This window comes from Oncorhynchus keta, chromosome 18 (genome assembly GCF_023373465.1).
Source record: "Oncorhynchus keta strain PuntledgeMale-10-30-2019 chromosome 18, Oket_V2, whole genome shotgun sequence".
NCBI lineage: Eukaryota > Metazoa > Chordata > Actinopteri > Salmoniformes > Salmonidae > Oncorhynchus > Oncorhynchus keta.
In genome coordinates this window covers 3,892,395-3,915,147 of record NC_068438.1, presented here as the reverse complement: position 1 = coordinate 3,915,147, position 22,753 = coordinate 3,892,395, and the positions used below count along the sequence as shown (strand labels likewise).

The window sequence follows — 22,753 nt, the reverse complement described above, 5'->3', positions numbered from 1 at the left end:
TTCTTTTGTCTCTAGTTCAATTGTAGGCTAAAGCCAAGGCTAAATCTAGACGTACGTATACCATGCCTTTGCCTCTCATTGTCACATTTTGACCTTGATGCAATTGCATTGCTAGAGCCAATTTGTCATGTGAGGTATAAAAAAAAAAGGTGGGAGAAGCATATTTCAGATTTCTATCATTCAGTAAACCCAGATTCACAGTATTACTAGACTATAATCCAGACGTGCATGGGATGGATTCGTGTACATTTTAGTTGACGGTTAAGAAACCTTGTGTTTTTAGATAGGCTGGTCAATGGCAATGCTGCCCTGCTGCTGTTAAGTGTGTGCTGTGCAGTCTGGTATACATCACACAGTGTTTCCTTTAGCTGGCAATTGCCCGCTTTTGCCTTTATGAAAAGGCCATTTAAATAAATCTGTTGCTGGCCAAAATGACTGGGAGAAAAATGCTGTTTATTCATTTATGGAAATACCAGTTGATATAAATACATTTGACCGTCATGCTTTTCAGTCTATAGGATAATTTAGAGGAATTAAATTTTGTATTTCCGTTAGTCATAATGTAGGCCTATCTTATTTATCCAGCACAACTATCAGACGCGCACAGCATACAGAGACAATTGTGAGTGTGATTTCTGCTGCAGCTCCCAGTTGATTGCTGCTGGAGTAAACCACGTGCTTTTATAAGCCAATTCCTTGCGCAACCATTCTAAAGGCATGTTGTTAACAGTTTTGGTGCACAATTAAAATTCTATGTTTTATTTCTCAACTGTTCATTGAAGCACACCTCCCATTAAAGTGCAGGCAACAGGCTATCATATTAGCGTGTCACCCACCACTTTACAATGTGAGCTGGAGGCAGTATGCACTTTGAAATGATATGTAATTGTTTGAAAGCTGAAAGTTTTATTTCATGTTATGAGGCATGTCTAACCTTGCTTCAAAGTCGCCTATAGGCAAAATACGACCACGGACTTGATGGTAATTATTTTATAAAGATTTCATAGGCGGTGCATGAGTTTCAAGGTTGGGGAAGATTACAATTTATTCTACTGTTCTGTGTGCCAGTTATTATTTTATATGTGCATTTTCATGTAACTGTTCCATTTCAATAATAAAGTATTTTTTAAATAGCTTTCTGTGAGGAATTATAGTTTTAATATATTGTCATTTGCAATGGATGTTAAAAAAAAACGTTCCTACATTACCGAGCAGCAGGCCAGGTAGTCGTACCTGCGTGCTCAGGCTCCCTAAAACATTATCAGGACAGAGAAACGGGGGATGTTCATCTTAAGATGAATGCACTAAGCTGCTCTGGATAACACTGTCTGCTAAGTGACTAAAATCTCAAATGAGTACAGGAGGAGACTAAGCACGCACCCCTGAGTGGCCCGTGTTGAGGGTCAACATGGCGGATGTGTTGTTGTCTACCCTCACCACTTGGGGGCGGCCTGTCAAGAATTCCAGGATCCAGTTGCAGTGGGAGGTGTTCAATTCCAGTATCCTGAGCTTAGTGATGAGCTTGTAGGACACTATCGTGTTGAATGCTGAGCTATAGGGAGCCCTCACTTCGGCAAATCTGACCACGACTCAATCTTGCTCCTACCGTCCTCAAACAGGATGTACCCGTGACTAGAACCATTCAACGCTGGTCTGACCACGCTTCAAATTTGTTTTGATCACATGGACTGGGAAATCTTCCAGGCAGCCTCAGAGAATAACATTGATCTATACATACGCTGGCTCTGTGAGTGATTTTATAAGGAAGTGCATTGGAGATGTTGTGACCATTAAAACCGACCCTAACCAAAAACCTTTGGATGGCGGCATTCGCACGAAACTGAAAGTGTGAAACACCGTATTTAACCATGGAAAGAGGACTGGGAATATGTCCTCAGCATGCTCAGACAAGCTGGCTGGTGTGTTTACAGACATATTCAATCGCTCCCTATCCTAGTCTGCTGTCCCCACATGCTTCAAGATGGCTACCATTGTTCCTGTACCCAAGAAGGCAAAGATAACTGAACTAAATGACTACCGCCCTGTAGCACTCACTTCTGTCATAATGAAGTGCTTTGAGAGACTAGTCAAGGATCATATCACCTCCACCTTACCTGCCACCCTAAACCCACTTCAGTTTGCATACCACACCAACAGGTCCACATACGATGCAATCACCATCACACTGCCCTATCCCAAGAGGAATACCTATTTAAGAATGCTGTTCATTGACTACAGCTCAGCATTCAACACCATAGTGCCCTCCAAGCTCATTATCAAGCTGGAGGCCCTGCGTCTCAACCCTGCCCTGTACAATTGAGTCCTGGACTTTCTGACGGGCTGCCCCCTGGTGGTGAAGGTAATAAACAACATCTCCACTTCGCTGACCCTCAACACTGGGGCCCCACAAGGGTGCGTTGTGAGGGCACTCGAAGTGTGGTATCAGGAAAACGACCTCTCACTCAACAAAACAAAGGAGATTATCGTAGACTTCAAGAAACAGCAGAGGGAGCACCCCCAATCCACATCGAAGGGACAACAGTGGAGAAGGTAGAATGTTTTAAGTTCCTCTGTGTACACATCACAGACAAACTGAAATGGTCCACCCACACAGACAGTGTGGCGAAGAAGGCGCAACAGCGCCTCTTCAATCTCAGGAGGCTGAAGAAATTTGGCTTGTCACCTAAATCCCTGACAAACTTTTACAGATGTACAATCGAGAGCATCCTGTCGGGCTGTATTACCGCCTGGTATGGGAACTGCACTGCCCTCAACCGCAAGGCTCTCCAGAGGGTGGTGCAGTCTGCACAACGCATCACCGGGAGCAAACTACCTGCCAGGACACCTACAGCACCCGATGTCACAGGAAGGCCAAAAAGAGAATCAAGAACAACAACCACCCGAGCCACTGTCTGTTCACCCCGCTACCATCCAGAAGGCGAGGTCAGTACAGGTGCATCAAAGCTGGGACCGAGAGACTGAAAAACAGCTATCTCAAAGCCATCAGACTGATTAACAGCTATCACTAACTCAGAGGCTGCTGCCTACATAAACTCACTAGTCACTTTAAACATTGCCACGTTAATAATGTTTACATATCTTACATTACTCATCTCATATGTATATACTGTATTTTATACCATCTATTTCATTTTGCCTATGCCACTCACCCATATATTTGTGCATATTCTTATTCTATCCCTTTAGATTTGTTTGTATTAGGTAGTTGTTGGGGATTATTTGATTACTTGTTAGACAGTACTGAACTGTCGGAACTATTTTGAAATGCACAAGCATTTCGCTACACTCGCATTAACATCTGCTAACCATGTGTATGTGACCAATAAAATGTTATTTTTATTTGTAATTAATGAACAGCGTTCATATGTAGGTGTTCCTCTTGTCCAGGTGGGAGAGGGCAGTGTGGAGCGCAATAGGGAGTGTGTCGTCTATGGGACGGTATGCAAATTGGATTGGGCCCAGGGTGTCTGGGATGATGGTTTTGATATAACTTGTGACCAACCTTTCAAAGCATTTCATGGCTACAGATGTGAGTGCTACGGTGCGACAGTCATTTAGACAGGTTACCTTGACGTTCTTGGGCACAGGGACTATGGTGGTTTGCCTGAAATATGTAGGTGTTAGACTGGGTCAGGGAGAGGTTGAAAAGGTCAGTGAAGACACTTGCCAGCTGGTCAGCGCATGCTCTGAGTATGTGTCCTGGTAATTCTTCTGACCCTGCAGCCTTGTGAATGTTAACCTGTTTAATGGTTTAGCTCACAGCGGCTACGGAGAGCAATGTCACACACTCGTCCGGGAACAGCTGGTGCTCTCATGCATGGTTCAGTGTTGCTTGCCTCAAAGTGAACATAGAAGGAATTTAGTTTGTCTGGTATGCTCACATCACTGGACAGCTCGCTGCTGAGTTTCTCTTTGTAATCCGTAATAGTTGTCAATAATAGTCCTGCCACATCCAACAAGCGTCAAAGCTGGCATAGCAGGATTTGATCTTAGTCCTGTTTTGACATTTTTACTCTTTGATGGCTCGTCGGAAGTCTTAGCGGGATTTGTTATAAGTGTCCGTGATTGATGTGGTAAACTACTCAATGTTATCGTTTGAATCACGGGAACATATTCCTGTCTGTACTAGTGAAACAGTCCTGTAGCTTAGCATCCACTTCATTGGAACCCTTCCATATTGATCGTGTCAATGGTACTTCCTGTTCGAGTTAGTCAAATGTTAGTCTGAAGTACTGCCTATGGGCTTCCCAATGAGCCGTGGTCAAAAGTAGTGCCCTAGAAATGGAATAGATTGGCGTTTAGGATGCAGACAGGGACACTGCTGCATCTTGATATGGGTTGATCTTGGACATTGGATCTCACAGGGTCGACAATCACTCAGGGAGGGGTGAGCGCATCATTTGGCCGGAGCAATGAAGAGACTAAATCCATTTGAAAAGCTGTTGAACACTGCTTTGTGCCACGAAGTCCAGCACTACCTGCCCCCATTACGTAAGCCAGATTATTCATATTTGTATTTGTCGCAACGCATCTTCTTCCCTTGGCTTTATATAGCTGTGATGATGGTGATTAAAAACAAATACTAAAAATAGTTATTCATCTGATAAATGTTAGTTGTTACAACAGGGTCCTTTAACACCGTCGGGCTCCACAGATAACGGTCTCTCCATTCTCATACTCGAGGGCAACGACACTGAAATGTATTCAAATAGAATCTTAAACATAAGGAACAGACAAGCGAGGGAGTGAGACAGATAGAGAATGAAAGGGGGGTGGAGGGGCAATTTGCAAAAGTAAAAGCGAGCAGCTTCATACTGGTAAAAGATTTGGCAACACGTTGTTGGAAGTTGAATTTTAATGGAAGGCACACTTTTTTTCGAGTTATGATTAAGATCAAGTTGTAAGTTTGTCTCTCGCTCTCTCTTCCTTCCTTGGAACAATCAGAACAGTAATTCTATGAGCTAAAGTCAGTCTCCTGGGAGGTGACCTGATGAAGGCCCAGCTAGCCCATCAATGGCCTCAACACACAAATATGTGCATTACATATTGCGCATTACATATCGCATTGGCAAAAAAAAGCAACGTCAGGTTGTTCTACAGTGCGTCCTAAATAACACCCTATTCTCTAAATAGTGTGCACTACTTTTGACCAGAGTAGTGCACACTATATTTTGACCGCATGCACACACACATTTGTTTGTTCTAATCTGGAGCAAGCTTTAAAGCTACCCCTGTGCTATAGGTAGTCAGTGAATCAGCCACCTTCTGATCCTCTGACCCGTCTGCTGTTTCTCCCTCTACCTTGCTCTCTTTCTCCCTGAGTAGTCACTGTTCTGTCTGCATCTCCCTCTGTTCCGAGCCGTTCCCTTCCATCCTTCCCTCACCTCTTACCATCCCGTTGCTCACTTACTCAGCCAGCCAAATGTGCCCAGGCAGAACCCTCCATACTATCTATGGTCAGAAGAACTCAAGGTGAAGGTGTGTAATAATGAAGTTAACCGTGTCATTCTCCCCTTTGTTAGATTTTGGCTTCGGGAACTTCTTCCAGCCCGGAGAGCCCCTGGCCACGTGGTGCGGCAGCCCACCCTACGCCGCTCCGGAGGTGTTCGAGGGACAACAGTACGAGGGCCCCCAGCTGGACATCTGGGTAAGACAATGCTCTTGTTTGCATCCTAAATGGCCTCCCTATTCCCTCAATAGTGCCCTATTGGCCTTGTTCCCAAGTAGTGCACTATATAAGGAATGGGCTGTCCATTTTGGGGACACACCTGCTCTGCGAGGAGTCACAAATACTGCTACTAGTACCTCTGTATTACACACCGAGTGTCCCCGAACTGACTGTACATTGTCTTTGAAACTGGACCTACTCTAATCATGGGCATTAGAAGCAATAGTGAGGCCAACCAATGTGCTTCCGATCAGATTAAACAAAGAGAAAACTGGGGCAAAGTGCTGCGTCCCAAATGGTACCCTACTCCCCACATAGTGCACTACCTTTGACCAGAGCCCTATCAAAAGCAGTGCACTGTATAGGGATTAAGTTGCCATTTGGGATGCAGCCAAGGTGCTCAACTGAGAGGTGAGATTTTTTTTAAAGATACTGGACATGATTGTGTTGGGGGATCTGATTGTGAATCAACAACCCTAGTCTGCTGATCAATTGTTTGCTTTCCCTCTAAGCCTTGCAGTGATAAGTTTATGATAATTACATCTTGCCATAAACCAAACAGCCCTACCTACCCTATTTTTCAAAGGTGCCCTGAAAACATCATGTGCGAGCATAAGATTTCCCAACCTCTTTTTATAGCTCTCCCTGTTTTACGGCATATTGAACTCGCCCTCGCATACATCTAGGTCCCTTTGTACATGATTGATCTAGTTATGTGAGTGTAAAGATTTTTTCCACTGCAGCCCCTGACCTAGTGTGTGTCTGTCTGTCTGCGTGCATGCCTGCGTGGTTGGCTGTCTCAATGTAGAGTATGGGGGTGGTGCTGTACGTGCTGGTGTGTGGCGCCCTGCCCTTCGATGGCCCCACCCTGCCCGTGCTCCGACAGCGCGTCTTGGAGGGTCGCTTCCGCATCCCCTACTTCATGACAGAAGGTGAGACTCAATAACATAGTGCTTACACCCCAAAAAAGCCTGAAGTAACACCAATGCTCCTATGGAAAAACACCATCCGAAGCCAAAAAGCAGTCTGTGTTGTTGTTGGAAAGGTTTTTGTTCGTTGGTGAATACCAGTAGAGGACATTAAAGGGGCAATACGGGATATGAAAAACAACAAAATGGTCACTCCACCGCTTGTTTTGGTAAACTGCTGAGGGATGGGGCTGTAGAATTTTAATCTCCTCGAATCAATGGCGACATAGTTAATTTAATAGTCCCCAAAAATGTATATACCAATCCCGGATTACCCCTTTAAATGGCTGCTTGGAGCTCTTCAGAATCCACTCTGTTGTGTCTCACCACTGCACAGGGGTCGAGCATGTAAGGAATAGATTGACCGCTTTTACATTTACATTTAAGTCATTTAGCAGACGCTCTTATCCAGAGCGACTTACAAATTGGTGCATTCACCTTATGACATCCAGTGGAACAGCCACTTTACAATAGTGCATCTAAATCTTTTAAGGGGGGTGAGAAGGATTACTTTATCCTATCCTAGGTATTCCTTAAAGAGGTGGGGTTTCAGGTGTCTCCGGAAGGTGGTGATTGACTCCGCTGTCCTGGCGTCGTGAGGGAGTTTGTTCCACCATTGGGGGCCAGAGCAGCGAACAGTTTTGACTGGGCTGAGCGGGAACTGTACTTCCTCAGTGGTAGGGAGGCGAGCAGGCCAGAGGTGGATGAACGCAGTGCCCTTGTTTGGGTGTAGGGCCTGATCAGAGCCTGGAGGTACTGAGGTGCCGTTCCCCTCACAGCTCCGTAGGCAAGCACCATGGTCTTGTAGCGGATGCGAGCTTCAACTGGAAGCCAGTGGAGAGAGCGGAGGAGCAGGGTGACGTGAGAGAACTTGGGAAGGTTGAACACCAGACGGGCTGCGGCGTTCTGGATGAGTTGTAGGGGTTTAATGGCACAGGCAGGGAGCCCAGCCAACAGCGAGTTGCAGTAATCCAGACGGGAGATGACAAGTGCCTGGATTAGGACCTGCGCCGCTTCCTGTGTGAGGCAGGGTCGTACTCTGCGGATGTTGTAGAGCATGAACCTACAGGAACGGGCCACCGCCTTGATGTTAGTTGAGAACGACAGGGTGTTGTCCAGGATCACGCCAAGGTTCTTAGCGCTCTGGGAGGAGGACACAATGGAGTTGTCAACCGTGATGGCGAGATCATGGAACGGGCAGTCCTTCCCCGGGAGGAAGAGCAGCTCCGTTTTGCCGAGGTTCAGCTTGAGGTGGTGACATGAGGCTCAACTGCATTGCATAAATACCTGTTCGAAACACCTGTTCAAAATGGAACCCATCTACTACTAGGGCAGGGAATTGCCAGGGACATCACGATACTATATATATATATATATATGACTGTTGACATCAAGTGGAAGCGAAAAGGAACTGCAAGCAACTGCCTTAGAATTCCATTGAAAAGAGAGTGACCTCAACTTTTTTTTGAGGTATATATATATATATATTTTTTTTTTGTATTATATTTATTTTTTAGGGTTCAGCTTTACTATTGCAGATAGATTGTAGCTTCCATCAATGTAATTGGCTGCATCATTTCCAATCCCCCATATATTATTTTTGTAAATATATACAGTTGAAGTTGGAAGTTTACATACACTTAGGTTGGAGTCATTAAAGCTTGTTTTTCAACCACTCCACAAATGTATTTTTAACCTCTCATGCTAGGGGGCAGTATTTTTCACATCCGGATGAAAAGCGTGCACAAAGTAAACTGCCTGCTACTCAGGCCCAGAAGCTAGGATATGCATATATTAGTCGATTTGGATAGAAAACACTTGGAAGTTTCTAAAACGGTTTGAATGATGTTTGTGCGTATAACATAACTTATTTGGCAGGCGAAACCCCGAGGACAAACCATCCAGGAAAAAAAGTTTTGAGGTCACTCTCTTTTCAATGGTTTTTTCATTGGGAATCTAGAATCCTAAGGCAGTTGCTTGCAGTTCCTTTCGCTTCCACTTGATGTCAACAGTCTTTAGAAATCAGTTGATGTTTTTCTTTTGAGTAATGAAGAAGTAAGGCTGTCCAGAACGAGGGTCGAGTGAAGTGTACTGTTTGATAGAGGCACGCGACCTGAAAGCTCGCTACACTTTGTTTTCCTCCGGTATTGAACACAGTTATCCCGTCTTAAATGTTATTGATTATTTACGTTAAAAAATACCTAAAGTTGTATTAGGAAAGTTGTTTTGAAATGTTTGTACAAAGATTACAGGTAATTTGAGATATTTTGTAGTCATGTGGCGCGAGTTGGAACCAGTGTTTTTCTGGATCAAACGCGCCAAATATATGGGCATTTTGGATATATAACGACGGAATTAATGGAAAAAAAGGACCGTTTGTGATGTTTATGGGACATATTGGAGTGCCAACAGAAGAAGCTCGTCAAAGGTAAGGCATGAATTTTATCTTTATTTCTGAGTTTTGTGTCGTTCCTGGCGGGTTGAATTATGATTGTCTGTCTTTGTTTGATGGGGTGCTATCCTCAGATAATAGCATGGTTTGCTTTCGCCATAAAGCCTTTTTGAAATCTGACACAGCAGCTGGATTAACAAGAAGTGTATCTTTAACAAATTATAGTTTTGACATGTTGGTTAGGACATCTACTTTGTGCATGACACACATCATTTTCCCAACAATTGTTTACAGACAGATTATTTAACTTATAATTCACTGTATCACAATTCCGGGGGGTCAGAAGTTTACGTACATAAAGTTGACTGTGCCTTTAACTTCTTGAGTGTAGGGGGCAGGATTTTAGTTTTTGGCTAAAAACGTACCCATTTGAAACTGCCTATTTCTCAGGCCCAGATACTAGAATATGCATATACTTGTCACATTAGGATAGAAAACACTCTAAAGTTTCCAAAACTGTCAAAATATTGTCTGTGAGTATAACAGAACTGATATTGCAGGTGAAAACCCGAGGAAAATTAAACCAGAAAGTGCTGTTTTTCCTGAAAGCGCTCTGTTCCATTGGATGCCGTGCCTCCATTTTAAAGGGATATCAACCAGATTCCTTTTCCTATGGCTTCCTCAAGGTGTCAATAGTCTTTAGACATAGATAGTTTCAGGCTTTTATTTTGAAAAATGAGCGAGAAAGATAACATCGCGTCAGTGGATAGCTGGGTGTTGGCAGAGTTTTGCTTGCGCAACAGAGTGGGGCAGCCATTGTCTCTCTCGCTCCTATTGAAAAAGCGACAGTCCCGGTTGATATATTATGGATTATATATTTTAATAAGGATTGATTATAAAAAAAACATTTGACATGCTTCTGTGGACATTATGTATACTATTTGGAATTTTCGCCTGCGATGTCGTGACCGCTTGAGCCTGTGGATTTCTGAACATAACGCGCCAAACAAATGGAGGTATTTTGGATATAAAAATAATCTTTATGGAACAAAATGAACATTTATTGTGTAACTGGGAGTCTCGTGAGTGCAAACATCCGAAGATCATCAAAGGTAAGCAATTTAATGTATTGCTTTTCTGACTTTCGTGACCAATCTACTTGGCTGCTAGTGTTTGTAATATTTTGTCTACTGAGAGAGATGTTCTTACATAAACGCTTGTTATGCTTTCGCCGAAAACTGTATTGAAATGTGACACGCCAGGTGGATTAACAACAAGCTAAGCTGTGTTTTTGCTATATTGCACTTGTGATTTAATGAAAATTATATATTTGTAGTAATTTAATTTGAATTTGGCCCGCTGTATTTCAGCAGGTGTTGATGAAAATGATCCCGCTAAAGGGATGGGTGCGTCAAGAAGTTAAACAGCTTGGGAAATTCCAGAAATTTATGTCATGGCTTTATAAGCTTCTGATACGCTAATTGACATAATTTGAGTCAATTGGAGATGTACTTGTGGATGTATTTCAAGGCCTACCTTCAAACTCTGTACCTCTTTGCTTGATATCATGGGAAAATCAAAAGAAATCAGCCTCGGAAAAAAATTGTAGACCTCCAAGTCTGGTTCATCCTTGGGAGCAATTTCGAAATGCCTGAAGGTACCACGTTCATCTGTACAAACAATAGTACGCAAGTATAAACACTGTGGGACCACGCTGCCGTCATACAGCTCAGGAAGGAGACTCGTTCTGTCTCCTAGTGATGAACGTACTTTGGTGCGAAAAGTGCAAATCAATCCCAGAACAATAGCAAAGGACCTTGTGAAGATGCTGGAGGAAACCGGTACAAAAGTATCTATATCCACAGTAAAAACGAGTCCTATATCGACATAACCTGAAAGGCCGCTCAGCAAGGAAGAATCCACGGCTCCAAAACCATAAAAAAGCCAGACTACGGTTTGCAACTGCACATGAGGACAAAGATCGTCCTCTGAAACAAAATAGAACTGTTTGGCCATAATGACCATCATTATGTTTGGAGGAAAAGTGGGGGAGGCTTGCAAGCTGAAGAACACCATCCCAACTGTGAGGCATGTTTGACCCAAGTTAAATCATTTAAAGGCAATGCTACCAAATACTAATTTAGTGTATGTAAACTTCTGACCCACTGGGAATGTGCTGAAATATACCTTAGCCAAATATATTTAAACTCAATTTATCACATTCCTGACATTTAATTCTAGTAAAAATTCCCTGTCTTAGGTCAGTTAGGATCACCACTTTATTTTAAGAATGTTTACGTTTGGTAATACGTTTGGTGAATTTTGGCCCATTCCTCCTGACAGAGCTGAGTCTGGTTTGAAGTCTTCGCTCGCACACGCTTTTGGAGTTCTGCCCACAAATTTTCTATAGGATTGAGGTTAGGGCTTTGTGATGGCCACTTCAATACCTTGTCTTTAGTTGTCCTTAAGCCATTTTGCCACAACTTTGGAAGTATGCTTGGGGTCATTGTCCATTTGGAAGACCCATTTGCGACCAAGCTTTAACTTCCTGACTCATGTCTTGAGATGCTGCTTCAATATATCCACATCATTTTCCTGCCTCATGATGCCATCTAATTTGGGAAGTGCACCAGACAGTCAATGATACAGTAGAAAAAGCATATATACAGTGTGTGCAAATGAGGTAAGATAAGGGAGGTAAAGGCAATAAATAGGCCATGGTGGCGAAGTAATTACAATATAGCAATTAAACACTATAGTGATAGATGTGCAGAAGATGAATGTGCGTAGAGATACTGGGGTGCAAAGGAGCAAGATCAATAAATACAGTATGGGGATGAGGTAGTTGGATGTGCTATTTAAAGATGTGCAGTGATCTGTGAGCTGCTCTGACAGCTGGTGCTTAACGTTAGTGAGGGAGATATGAGTCTCCAGCTTCAGTGATTTTTGCAGTTATTTCCAGTGATTGGCAGCAGAGAACTGGAAGGAATGGTGGCCAAAGGAGGAATTTGCTTTGGGGGTGACTAGTGAAATATACCTGCTGGAGTGCGTGCTACGGGTGGGTGCTGCTATGGTGACCAGCGAGCTGAGATAAGGCGGGGTTTTACCTAGCAAAGACTTGTAGATGACCTGGAGCCAGTGGGTTTGGCGACGAGTATGAAGCGAGGGTCAGCCAATGAGAGCGTGGAGGTCGCAGTGGTGGGTAGTATATGGGGCTTTGGTGAGAAAACGGATGGCACTGTGATAGACTGCATTCAGTTTGTTGAGTAGAGTGTTGGAGGCTATTTTGTAAATGACATCGCCGAAATCGAGGATCAGTAGGATGGTCAGTTTTACGACGGTATGGTTGCCTGGTTGATTTGTTGCAAATTAGGAAGCTGATTCTAGATTTAATTTTTGATTGGAGATGCTGAAGGAGAGTTTACAGTCTAACCAGACACCTAGGTATTTGTAGTTGTCTACATATTTTAAGTCAGAACCTTCCAGAGTAGTGGTGCTGGACGGGCGGGCAGGTGCGGTCAGCGATCGGTTGAAGTGCATGCATTTAGTTTAACTTGCATTTAAGAGCAGTTGAAGGCCACGGAAGGAGAGTTGTCTGGCATTGAAGCTCGTCTGGAGGTTAAGTGTCCAAAGAAGGGCCAGAAGTATACAGAATGGTGTCGTCTGCGTAGAAGTGGATCAGAGAATCACCAGCAGCAAAGCACCCCCACAACATGATGCAGCCACCCCTGTGCTTCACGGTTGGGATGGTGTTCTTCGTCTTGCAAGCATCCCCCTTTTTCCTCCAAACATAATGATGGTCATTATGGCCAAACAGTTCTATTTTTGTTTCATCAGACCAGAGGACATTTCTCCAAAAAGTATTATCTTTGTCCCCATGTGCAGTTGTAAACCGTAGTCTGGATTTTTTAATGGCGATTTTGGAGCAGTGGCTTCTTCCTTGCTGGGCGGCCTTTCAAGTTATGTTGATATTGGACTCGTTTTACTGTGGATATAGATACTTTTGTACCTGCTTTCTCCAACATCTTCACCGGGTCCTTTGCTGTTGTTCCGATTTTGCACTTTTCGCACCAAAAAAAACGTTCATCTCTAGGAGACAGAACGGTATGATGGCTGCGTGGTCCGGTGGTTATTACACTTGCGTACTATTGTTTGTAGGTAAACTGGGATATGACTACAGTTAATCAGGGTGATTCCCCCCATTTCTTTCTTTCGGGATATGTATACCGAGTATGTCCACATCACTGTCAGACCATTTTATTGGTAAACTACACGGTAATGTAAAAGTTGCATTTTTTTTGTATGTAATAAAGTTCACCAATCATAATTTGATTTGAATCCAGAGAGGTTAGAAAAAGTATCTAGATCCTCTATTATGCTGTGGAGGGATCCAAATTGTGGATTTAGAAGAACATGATGCATTAGCGTACAATGACACCTTTGTTTTTAAGCCCTGGAGTTCTAACCCCTTAATATTATTGTTGTTGGGGTCAACAGGCTTTGTTCAGGGAACTATTTAGTCCTTGTTGAGAATGTAGGAGCGTTACTTAAGCCCCCTCGCCTGCCTGCCTGCAGCCCCCTGGCCCGCTCCGGTCCTGTACCCTCCTTTTGCTTCAGACGAGAAGAACAGAGTGCCGTTTCCTCCTCCATTTCCTCCCTACATGTTCTCACACTCTGCTACACGCACGCACACACAGTACGGTACAGAGGCTCTCTATAACAAATCAGGCAGCACTGTACTGTTAGTACACTGCTTTGTTTTACCTCCAGTACTGTACATTCTTTTGAAGTCAGTATTGAAGTTGCCCTGGGCTATTGGGTGTAACATAAATCCGAGATAAAGAAAGCAGGGGGGAGGGGGAAGGAAGTGTTAACTGTCCCAGCCCTGAATATTTCCATGGTAGTGTCATAATGTACAAAAGAGAAAAGAAGAGGGTCAATGTGGATTACATAGTTTCTCTTTCTCTCGCTCATCCCTCTCTCTCTCATACCTCTCTCTTGCTGGCTTTCTCTCCCAGAGAAGTGCTCGTTTGGCAGCAGAGCAGTCATCATGAATAAGACCGTAGATCGAAGGATGAGGATGAGTAGGTTGCTCGGGCTGAAGAGGTGAGAAGAGGAGAGACGCAGACTGGCGCGCACGCACACAGAAACACACAGATGCAAACACACGCACAGCCTCAGCCCAGTGGGCGGTAATCCTATTAAGACCCTGCGGTTAGTGACGTCAAGCTCATTTAGCCGCTAACTGAAGGTTAAGAGTCCTCTCCATCCTCCTCTATGAGAGACGAGGGAGAAGGAGAGATGGAGAGGGATGGAGTTAAAAAGTCAGAGAGAGTACGAATGAGAGGGGGATAGAAAGAGGACAACGGGGGGCTAGAGAAAGGAGAGGGGACGAGCCCACTGTGCATTCCTGCCTGAGATCATTTGTTTTTCTTAGCGTGAGTAGTGGAGGCGCTCCTTCACTCCTTCCCTGTGGCCTGCCCTGCTTCAATAGAACCGTTTTGTTTCCTCCAACGTGACGTTTCAGCTGGAGCTCTCTCTTCACTCAAATGAGGGTTTTCTTCCCTCTGTACTCTCGGTACATGGTACACACAGTACACTCAGTATCACTGTCCCGGCCTGCGTGTTGTTGTGTATGGTCTGATGTGTCAGGGGAAAATGTGTAAAGTCAGACGTGACAAGAGAACACTCTCCTCTCTGTCATCAGACAATGTCTCAAGTGAGGGCTCTCTGTAATGGTTCTGAGTACCAGGGATTGTACATACATTTTCTTCCCCTTTCTCTCTCTGTCTCCGTCTTTATTATTTTGTTCTCTCCCCTTCTCCCTCTCGTCCTCCCTCTCCCAGACTGCGAGCACCTGATCCGGAGGATGCTGGTGCTGGACCCGTCCAAGCGTCTGTCGGTAGCCCAGATCAAGGAGCACAAGTGGATGGCACTTGACGTGCCGGTGCAGAGGCCCATGCTGTACCAGCAGGAGAGCGACCTGGGCGTGGGCGAGTACAGCGAGCAGGTTCTGCGGCTCATGCACAGCCTGGGCATCGACCAACACAAGACAATCGAGGTGAAAGATGACCGAGAGAGATGGCGCCTCGTTTCTTATATAGGGCTCTGGTCAAAAGCAGTGCACTGTAAAGGGAATAGGGGTGCCATTTTAGAACGCAGGCAATATCTACGCTAGCAGAGCCGGCTTTAGCCTTTTGGTGGCCCTAAGCAAGATTTGGTTGGATGGCACCCACCTCGTGGCAAAACAACACTGTTTTGAGACCCAGGCTGAGTTCCTTTTTTAGTCGCTTATGTCTGGAACCGGCCCCTACACTAGCAAACTAAAGAGAATGAAGCAATGTGTTATTTTATTTATTTTAGATTTTATTTAACCTGGTAAGCTAGTTGAGAACAAGTTCTCGTTTACAAGTGCGACCTGGCCAAGATAATGCAAAGCAGTGTGACACAAACAACAACACAGTTACACATGGAAGAAACAAGTGTACAGTCAATAACACAATAGAGAAAAGGAAAGTCTATATACAGTATGTGCAAATGGCGTGAGGAGGTAAGGCAATAAATAGGCCATAGTAGTGAAGAAATGACAATTTAGCAAATTAACACTGGAGTGATAGATGAGCAGATGATGATGTGCAAGTAGAAATACTGGCGTTGTGCACGGATTCAAAGTAGTGTGCCAGAGTGGATATTGGCTGTATCTCTTAATCACACCTTATTATGAGTATTGATGTTGGCACAGCTGTGGTCCTCTAGCTCAGCTGGTAAAACATGGCTCTTGCAATGCCAGGATAGTGGGATTCGAACTAGCGACCTTCCGCTTACTGGCCCAACGGCTAGGCTACCTGCTGCCCTCTGTGTAGTGGCTGTTTCAAGAAAACCAAACCATATATTACATTCAGGGTGAGGAACAATCTAACATCAAGTTATAAAATACTGAACTATCCCTTTAAAGATGCACTATGCAGAAATTCTAATAGTTCGCCTTATTTCAGTTTGTGACAAAAACAAGCAAGTGTCGTGTAGAGACTCCATTGTACCATCTAAACCAGTGGTTCCCAACCTTTTTTTGGTTACTGTACCACCAAGTGAATTTTGCTCTGTCCAGTGTACCCCTGAAGTACTCCCCGCTCGTGCATTTCACCAGCAGGCCTATGATCTCCTGAGTCTTCTCAAGTACCCCCTGTGGATAGGCCAAGTACTCCTGGTTGGGAACCACTGATCTAAACCGCTGTGAAATATATTTTTTACAAAAAAAAAAAAACTAAACTTAAGTACGGGATGCATAGAAGTGGTGCACATAGAACAAATCTACCTCTTCAATGAGTGACAGATCTATAACTCAGATTTCTATGTGAATTTGGTCGGTCGGGTCTCCCAGAAAATTACATATTGCAGCTTTAACATGGTTTGTCCCTCCCTGTGTCCAAGTCGCTCCAGAACAAGAGTTACAACCACTTTGCTGCAATCTACTACCTGCTGGTGGAGCGTCTCAAGTCCCACCGCTGCAGCTTTCCTGTGGAGCAGCGACTTGACGTACACCAGCGCCGGCCCAGCACCAGCGCCGAGCAGACTGTCGTCAAGGTAACCCCCGCTATCTTCGTCGCCGGTTTTCAGCGCCACAAAGCAGATCTGTCTGTGTGGTGCATTAGTATGGTTGTCTGTGGTCCTAATGATCAAAGACATTTCCATTCACACACCTGGCTTTTCAAAGAACATGTATTCATTAATTCATTAATGAAGCGTCTTTTCTCTTCCTTTCGCTGACATCTTTTTTTCCCCCCTCTGTCCATTCAACTTCCTTTCTTCCTTTTTTCTCTTTCTGTTACCTTTCACCCTCTTCCTCTCTTTCTTTGATTCGCTCTCTATCCATTCATTTCACCCTCTTTCTTTGATTCGCTCTCTATCCATTCCTTTCACCCTCTTCCTCTTTCTTTGATTTGCTCTCTATCCATTCCTTTCACCCTCTTCCTCTCTTTCTTTGATTCACTCTATCTTTCCTTTCACCCTCTTCCTCTCTTTCTTTCACCCTCTTCCTCTCTTTCTTTGATTCACTCTCTATCCATTCCTTTCACCCTCTTTCTTTGATTCGCTCTCTATCCATTCCTTTCACCCTCTTTCTTTGATTCGCTCTCTATCCATTCCTTTCACCCTCTTTCTTTGATTTGCTCTCTATCCAATCTTTTCACCCTCTTCCTCTTTCTTTGATTTGCTCTCTATCCATTCCTTTCACCCTCTTCCTCTTTCTTTGATTTGCTCTCTATCCAATCTTTTCACCCTCTTCCTCTTTCTTTGATTCGCTCTCTATCCATTCCTTTCACCCTCTTTCTTTGATTCGCTCTCTATCCATTCCTTTCACCCTCTTCCTCTTTCTTTGATTTGCTCTCTATCCAATCTTTTCACCCTCTTCCTCTCTTTTTTGATTCTCTATCCATTCCTTTCACCCTCTTCCTCTCTTTCTTTGATTCTCTCTCTCTCCAACTTTTATCCTCATCTCTTTCTCCTGATCTTCTTCTCTCATTCTCTCTCGCTCTCTCTGTACCCCTCCATCTATGTCCCCTACAGCCGAGCGGTGGCTCCCCCCAGGTGGGTCTCTTGCCCCAGGGGGTGCGGGGTCTCCTACGCTCCCCGGCCCTGCCCCAAGCCTCGGCCGATGCCTTTAACTTCCCGCAGTCGCCTCTTCTGCCTGAGCACAGCTTCATGGTTGAGGACGTGGCCACTCCTAAAGTAAGTCACGACGCCAAACAACATGTAATCTAAGGTTACGAGCTATTCTGAACCACCCTGGCCTGTGGACACCCACTATGTGGAGTGTTATCCAGTTTTCCAGCTGGATACAAACAAATTGATGTTCATATTGAACAAACTCAGGGAGAACCTCCCCTGTTTGAAAACGTTGCCAAAGGTTTTCTCCTACTGAACACGACCCTGTGGTGCACTTATTGCAACTGGACAGTGGTGACGCTACAGAGGACCGATCCCAGGCCACCCCAACCCCGACTGGCCACTGCAGTTGAGTTATCCAAGAGGGGACTCTTGTCTGTATTTAATTTAGTTTAGCCCACTCATGCTGCCTTCTCCTTTCTCCCTCCTTTCCTCCCCAGGGGGCTCTTTGTTCAAGGCTGTCCCCAATGCCCCACAGCCAGGCAGCGAGAGAACAGAGCGTTGCCAGTTTGGCACTCAATAGAGCAACAACACAAAATCAGCTGAGGACTGACACAGTCCAGCCCCAGTCCCCTCTTACCCCCTTTTATACCTTGTGTGGGAACTTCTAGTTAATTCCACCTGAGGCTGCATCCTAAATGGCACCCGACTCCCTATTTAGTAGTGCACTACTTTTGACCTGGGCCCTGGTCAGAAGTGGTGCACTATAAAGGGAATATGGTACCATATGGGATGCTGTCTGAGTGATGGATGGTGGTAACTGCGTCACAGTTATGTTATGAAAGAGCTCTGACTCACATTTCACTGAGGTCGGGGCTCCACAGGGAGAGTACATAAGCTGGGACCGTGACGGTGTGTCTGTGTGTTAACCTCGTTCAAATCCCCTGTCCTATTCTGACCCCTCCTGACCTGGACCTGCTGCTAATGCTACTTGGCTGGCCCCCATTCTCTCTTCTGCATCCAAATGGCGCTCTATTCCCTATATAGTGCACTATATTTGATCAGGTCCCATAGATTCCCTATGGGTCATGGTCAAAAGTAGTGCACTATATAGGGAACAGGGTGCTATTTGAGATGCACTCTGTCTGTGCACCCTGCCCTAGCCACAGCCTGGTTATCAGAGGGGGAATGGAGGGATGGGTCTTGCCCTGTGAGCATGTCCCCAGAGCCATTAAGGCTTAGGCACTGGGCTGGCTGGGTCTAACAGTAACCGCAAGGCCAGCTGCCCCTCGCTAGTTTACGTAAGCCACTACACTCAGTCCCCTCTGTCTGTCTGTCTCACTGGCTGGGGCCACACATCTGATATGACAGCTGCCAGTTCTTTACAGCTCGGGCACAATCAGAGACCTCTCTCCCTCTCTCGCACACACACACTAGGAGCACACACACACTTAGTGTTGGACCATGTGACATCTGCTGTACTCTTGTCCCTGCACGTCTGGATCCAGACTCTCTCCCTTACTCCCCTCCTCGTCCTCCTCCGCTAAGTGTCTGTCTTTATCTGTGCCAGACTGTGACCTTTTCTTCCAGCCTGGCCAGGCTTTAGCATTCGACTTCGCTCCTGACGTCAGCACTCTACGTTGAGCAATCGACCATTCCCCTGCTTTCTGCTGTGTGTTGAACAGCTGCCTTAGTTTTATTCTGACCATTATTTATCACTTTTACAACCAATTTTTTTCTTAACTTACGAACTATACTTAAAAAATATATATTAACCCTCATTAAAAAATGCTGTGTAACCAGCAGGCTTGCGAGAGATTAAATCAAAATAACGCTCAAGTGTTATCTTGGTGAGGGAACACGGCGTGGCCCCTCAAAAACAAGGAACTAGCCTGATGTCTGCAGCAGGAGCACCAGCAGCAGTAACACCAGCAGAACACATGACCAGGATGCTGCTTGTTGAGGCCGTTCCCTCTGCCCTCCCTCACTCTTTATGAGCCCCTGCTGGCTCTATGCACTGTAGGGACTAGGAATGAATCCCAAATGGCACCCTGTTACCTATTTTAGTGCACTACTTTTGGTCAAACTAGTGCACTAATAAGGGTATAGTGTGCCTTTTTTACCCACCTTTATTTAACTAGGCAAGTCAGTTAAAGAACAAATTGTTATTTTCAATGACGGCCAAGGAACAGTGGGTTAACTGCCTTGTTCAGGGGGCAGAACGACAGATTTTTACTTTGTCAGCTCGGGGATTCGATCTTGCAACCTTTTCGGTTACTAGTCCAACGCTCTAACCACTAGCCTGCCTGCCGCCCCTTTTGGATGCACATTAGGCACTAGTGCAGTAATAGGCTGGTGTGGCCTGGGTTCGTGCAGCCAGCCCCTCTCCGTCCCCAGTGTGTTGAGTAACAGGCAGCATTCCTGGACTAGCACGCTTCAGGGGACTGGGTTCAGGAATTGTACGAAGCGGCTCTGACTGGAGGAGCCCGGGGTTCTGGTTACCCCGGTAACTCATCCAGATGATCCGTGTCAGCGAGGGGGTGTGTCAGAGAGGCAGACAAGAGTGTGTGCGTGCGAGTGCGTGAGAGATTTGTGTCAGAGGGAGACATTTGTGTGCGAGAGAGACACTGAGCGAGAGGCGTGTGTGACGAGCGAGCCTGATTGCGTCTGTCTCTGTGGAAGAGTCTCTTGCTGCACTTTCGGCCAAAGCACACTTCCTGTACATGCATACCAGACTTCCTCCCCTCTCCCCTCTTACAGTGTCTGAGCAAAGGGGGGGGGGGGGGTAGAAAGAAATGGCAGACACATTTGGTTTACTCATCCAGTCCCTAAGCCTTGCAGGATTATAGGTGCAGAGCTGTCCACTCCAATAACACAAGTGGAGAGGGCCCTCTGGATGTGCACATTAGGGGAAAGCTGCCTGGTCATGAATTAATAGAGGAGCCATTTACCGTGTGTGTGTGTGTGAGACCGAGGAAGTCCCATTCACGTCATAGTCTCATGCTGCCCCATAGGCATGAAGATAAATGGGGAGAGCAAAGTGTAATGGAAGTGTTTAGGTGAGACCCTCTCTCATGATGAGTAACCTTGCCTGGGTGCTGGAAACTCACGTTAGCTCCCCAGAGAGAATGCCCTGAGAGTCTGTGTTGGTAACCCAGTTTGAACTCTATAGCGAGTTCCCAAGGACTATGGGATGAAAATGAGCTCTTTTGCAAACAACTGGCACTTGAGCATTGATGTGGAAAGGGAATTAATGTCCACTGTGAAATACATTTCATAAATGGATTGCTCCAGCAAACAACTCACCGGTCTTTGCCTTTAGGTGAATGGCTGCATGCTGGACCCCCTGCCCCCCACAGTGCTGCGCAAGTCCAGCGCGTCGTCACCCAGTAACATGATGGAGACGTCCATCGACGAGGGCATAGAGACGGAGGAGCCCGACGCCGAGGACGACCCCGCCCACCTCTTCTCCGCCTTCCAGACGGCCCGCTTCGGCCAGCGCCGACACACCCTGTCCGAGGTCACTAACCAGCTGGGCCCCGTCATCAACCAAGGTAAGATCTGAACCAAGGCTTTGGGACATTAGAGAATCATATAGGTCATTGGCTAGATAGGGGACATATAGGGCTGTGTTCATACGATGGGTTGTTGATCTGCTAAGCCAGCAAGTATTGCGTATGTGAATGGTGAAAATGTGCGCTTCCAGTGCAAATTGTTCTTTTAAAGGCACCACATTTATTCATAGGTGGATGAATGGATAAATGAATGAGTGGATGGACTGGTTTTATTTATTTATTGTATCGAGCTGAGGCAGGATCAACCGGTTAATAAAAACTGAAATAACTTGATTTCTGGTTAATTTAAGAAAGCTAACCTTGGTGTGTTTTGGTTATTGAGGCAATTAGACCATTTAATCTTCTTAAAAAATAAATAGTTATTTCAGAATATTCTGGTAAGTTAACTGGCTAAGTCATTGGTCTTGCTTTGTAGCATACCTCTTACCTTACCCGGGAAACAGGCTGTGGCGATTATGGAATTTGGGGTAACGATTAATTGTCATGCAAATGGTCACTGTTATATTCAGAATTATTATTATTTTATTTTTTTTAGCTTGTAATGCATCTTAATACATTATTTGAAAATGTAGCTATCACATACCTAATGAATACAAGACAGCTTCAGTGACACCCTTGTCTCTACCTATAGATTTTGACAGCTTTGAGCTTTTTGAAATGAAGGGTCTCCACCCAACCATGTCGTTCTGCTCGTTCTGCTAACTTTACCCACTTCATGTAAAAAATATATATATATATATATTAAATTACATTCCTATTGGGTAAACTATATCTACTTGAATGTAAAAGTTAATTCCCCTCGTATTATAACATGACTGTATGAAAAACGATTGACAACAACGTTTCTTTTTTGTTCACGGTTATTGTCCATAGTGTCGGTTACACGTTTATATGATAATTGTGCCAGGCCTACCTGGAAAAACCTGTGGCCCTAATTAGAGCAAGATCCAATACACCAGTAGTATTGTCAATGAACCCTGTACCCTGAACCATGTATTGCTGTGAACCAACAGGTAAACTGTTCACCATGGGCCACAACCCGTCCCTGGGCAGCGTGGACTCTGACATGGGCTACGACATGGGCTCCTTGCACAGTGACCTGGGTCTGCTGGAGGACGCTCCCTCTCTCAGCGAGGTGGTCCTGGCCAACACCCACAGTTCGGGGCCCCACATGACCCAGGGCCCCTTCATGAGCCAGCGGCCCCCCAACCCCACCATGCAGGGCCTGAGCTCCCAAAGGAGGGAGGCCCACAATCGCTCGCCCATCAGCTTCAGGGAGGGTCGTCGCGCTTCCGACACCTCCCTCACACAAGGTGAGATCCACTGGTTGTCTCTCGATCTTTACTCATCTCCTTCTCCGTCTTCCTGTTTCTTTCACTCCGTCTTCCTGTTTATTTCACTCCGTCTTCCTGTTTCTTTCACTCCGTCTTCCTGTTTATTTCACTCCGTCTTCCTGTTTCTTTCACTCCGTCTTCCTGTTTCTTTCACTCCGTCTTCCTGTTTATTTCACTCCGTCTTCCTGTTT

At 45.2% G+C, this 22,753-nt stretch overlaps 2 protein-coding genes across 2 annotated transcripts in view; one reads left to right on the top strand and one right to left on the bottom strand.

Moving 5' to 3' along the window:
• si:dkey-103g5.4 (uncharacterized) overlaps window positions 1-22,753 on the bottom strand; it is a 221,465-nt gene that overhangs the window by 145,658 nt on the left and 53,054 nt on the right. The window lies entirely within an intron of this gene.
• Window positions 1-22,753, top strand: part of sik2b (salt-inducible kinase 2b) — a 64,075-nt gene that overhangs the window by 33,625 nt on the left and 7,697 nt on the right. The window contains exons 5-11 of the mRNA XM_052467198.1: window positions 5,544-5,668; window positions 6,498-6,621; window positions 14,896-15,110; window positions 16,481-16,633; window positions 17,615-17,776; window positions 20,976-21,207; window positions 22,242-22,541. Coding sequence (XP_052323158.1) covers window positions 5,544-5,668; window positions 6,498-6,621; window positions 14,896-15,110; window positions 16,481-16,633; window positions 17,615-17,776; window positions 20,976-21,207; window positions 22,242-22,541 — 1,311 coding nt within the window. The remainder of the gene's footprint in view (window positions 1-5,543; window positions 5,669-6,497; window positions 6,622-14,895; window positions 15,111-16,480; window positions 16,634-17,614; window positions 17,777-20,975; window positions 21,208-22,241; window positions 22,542-22,753) is intronic.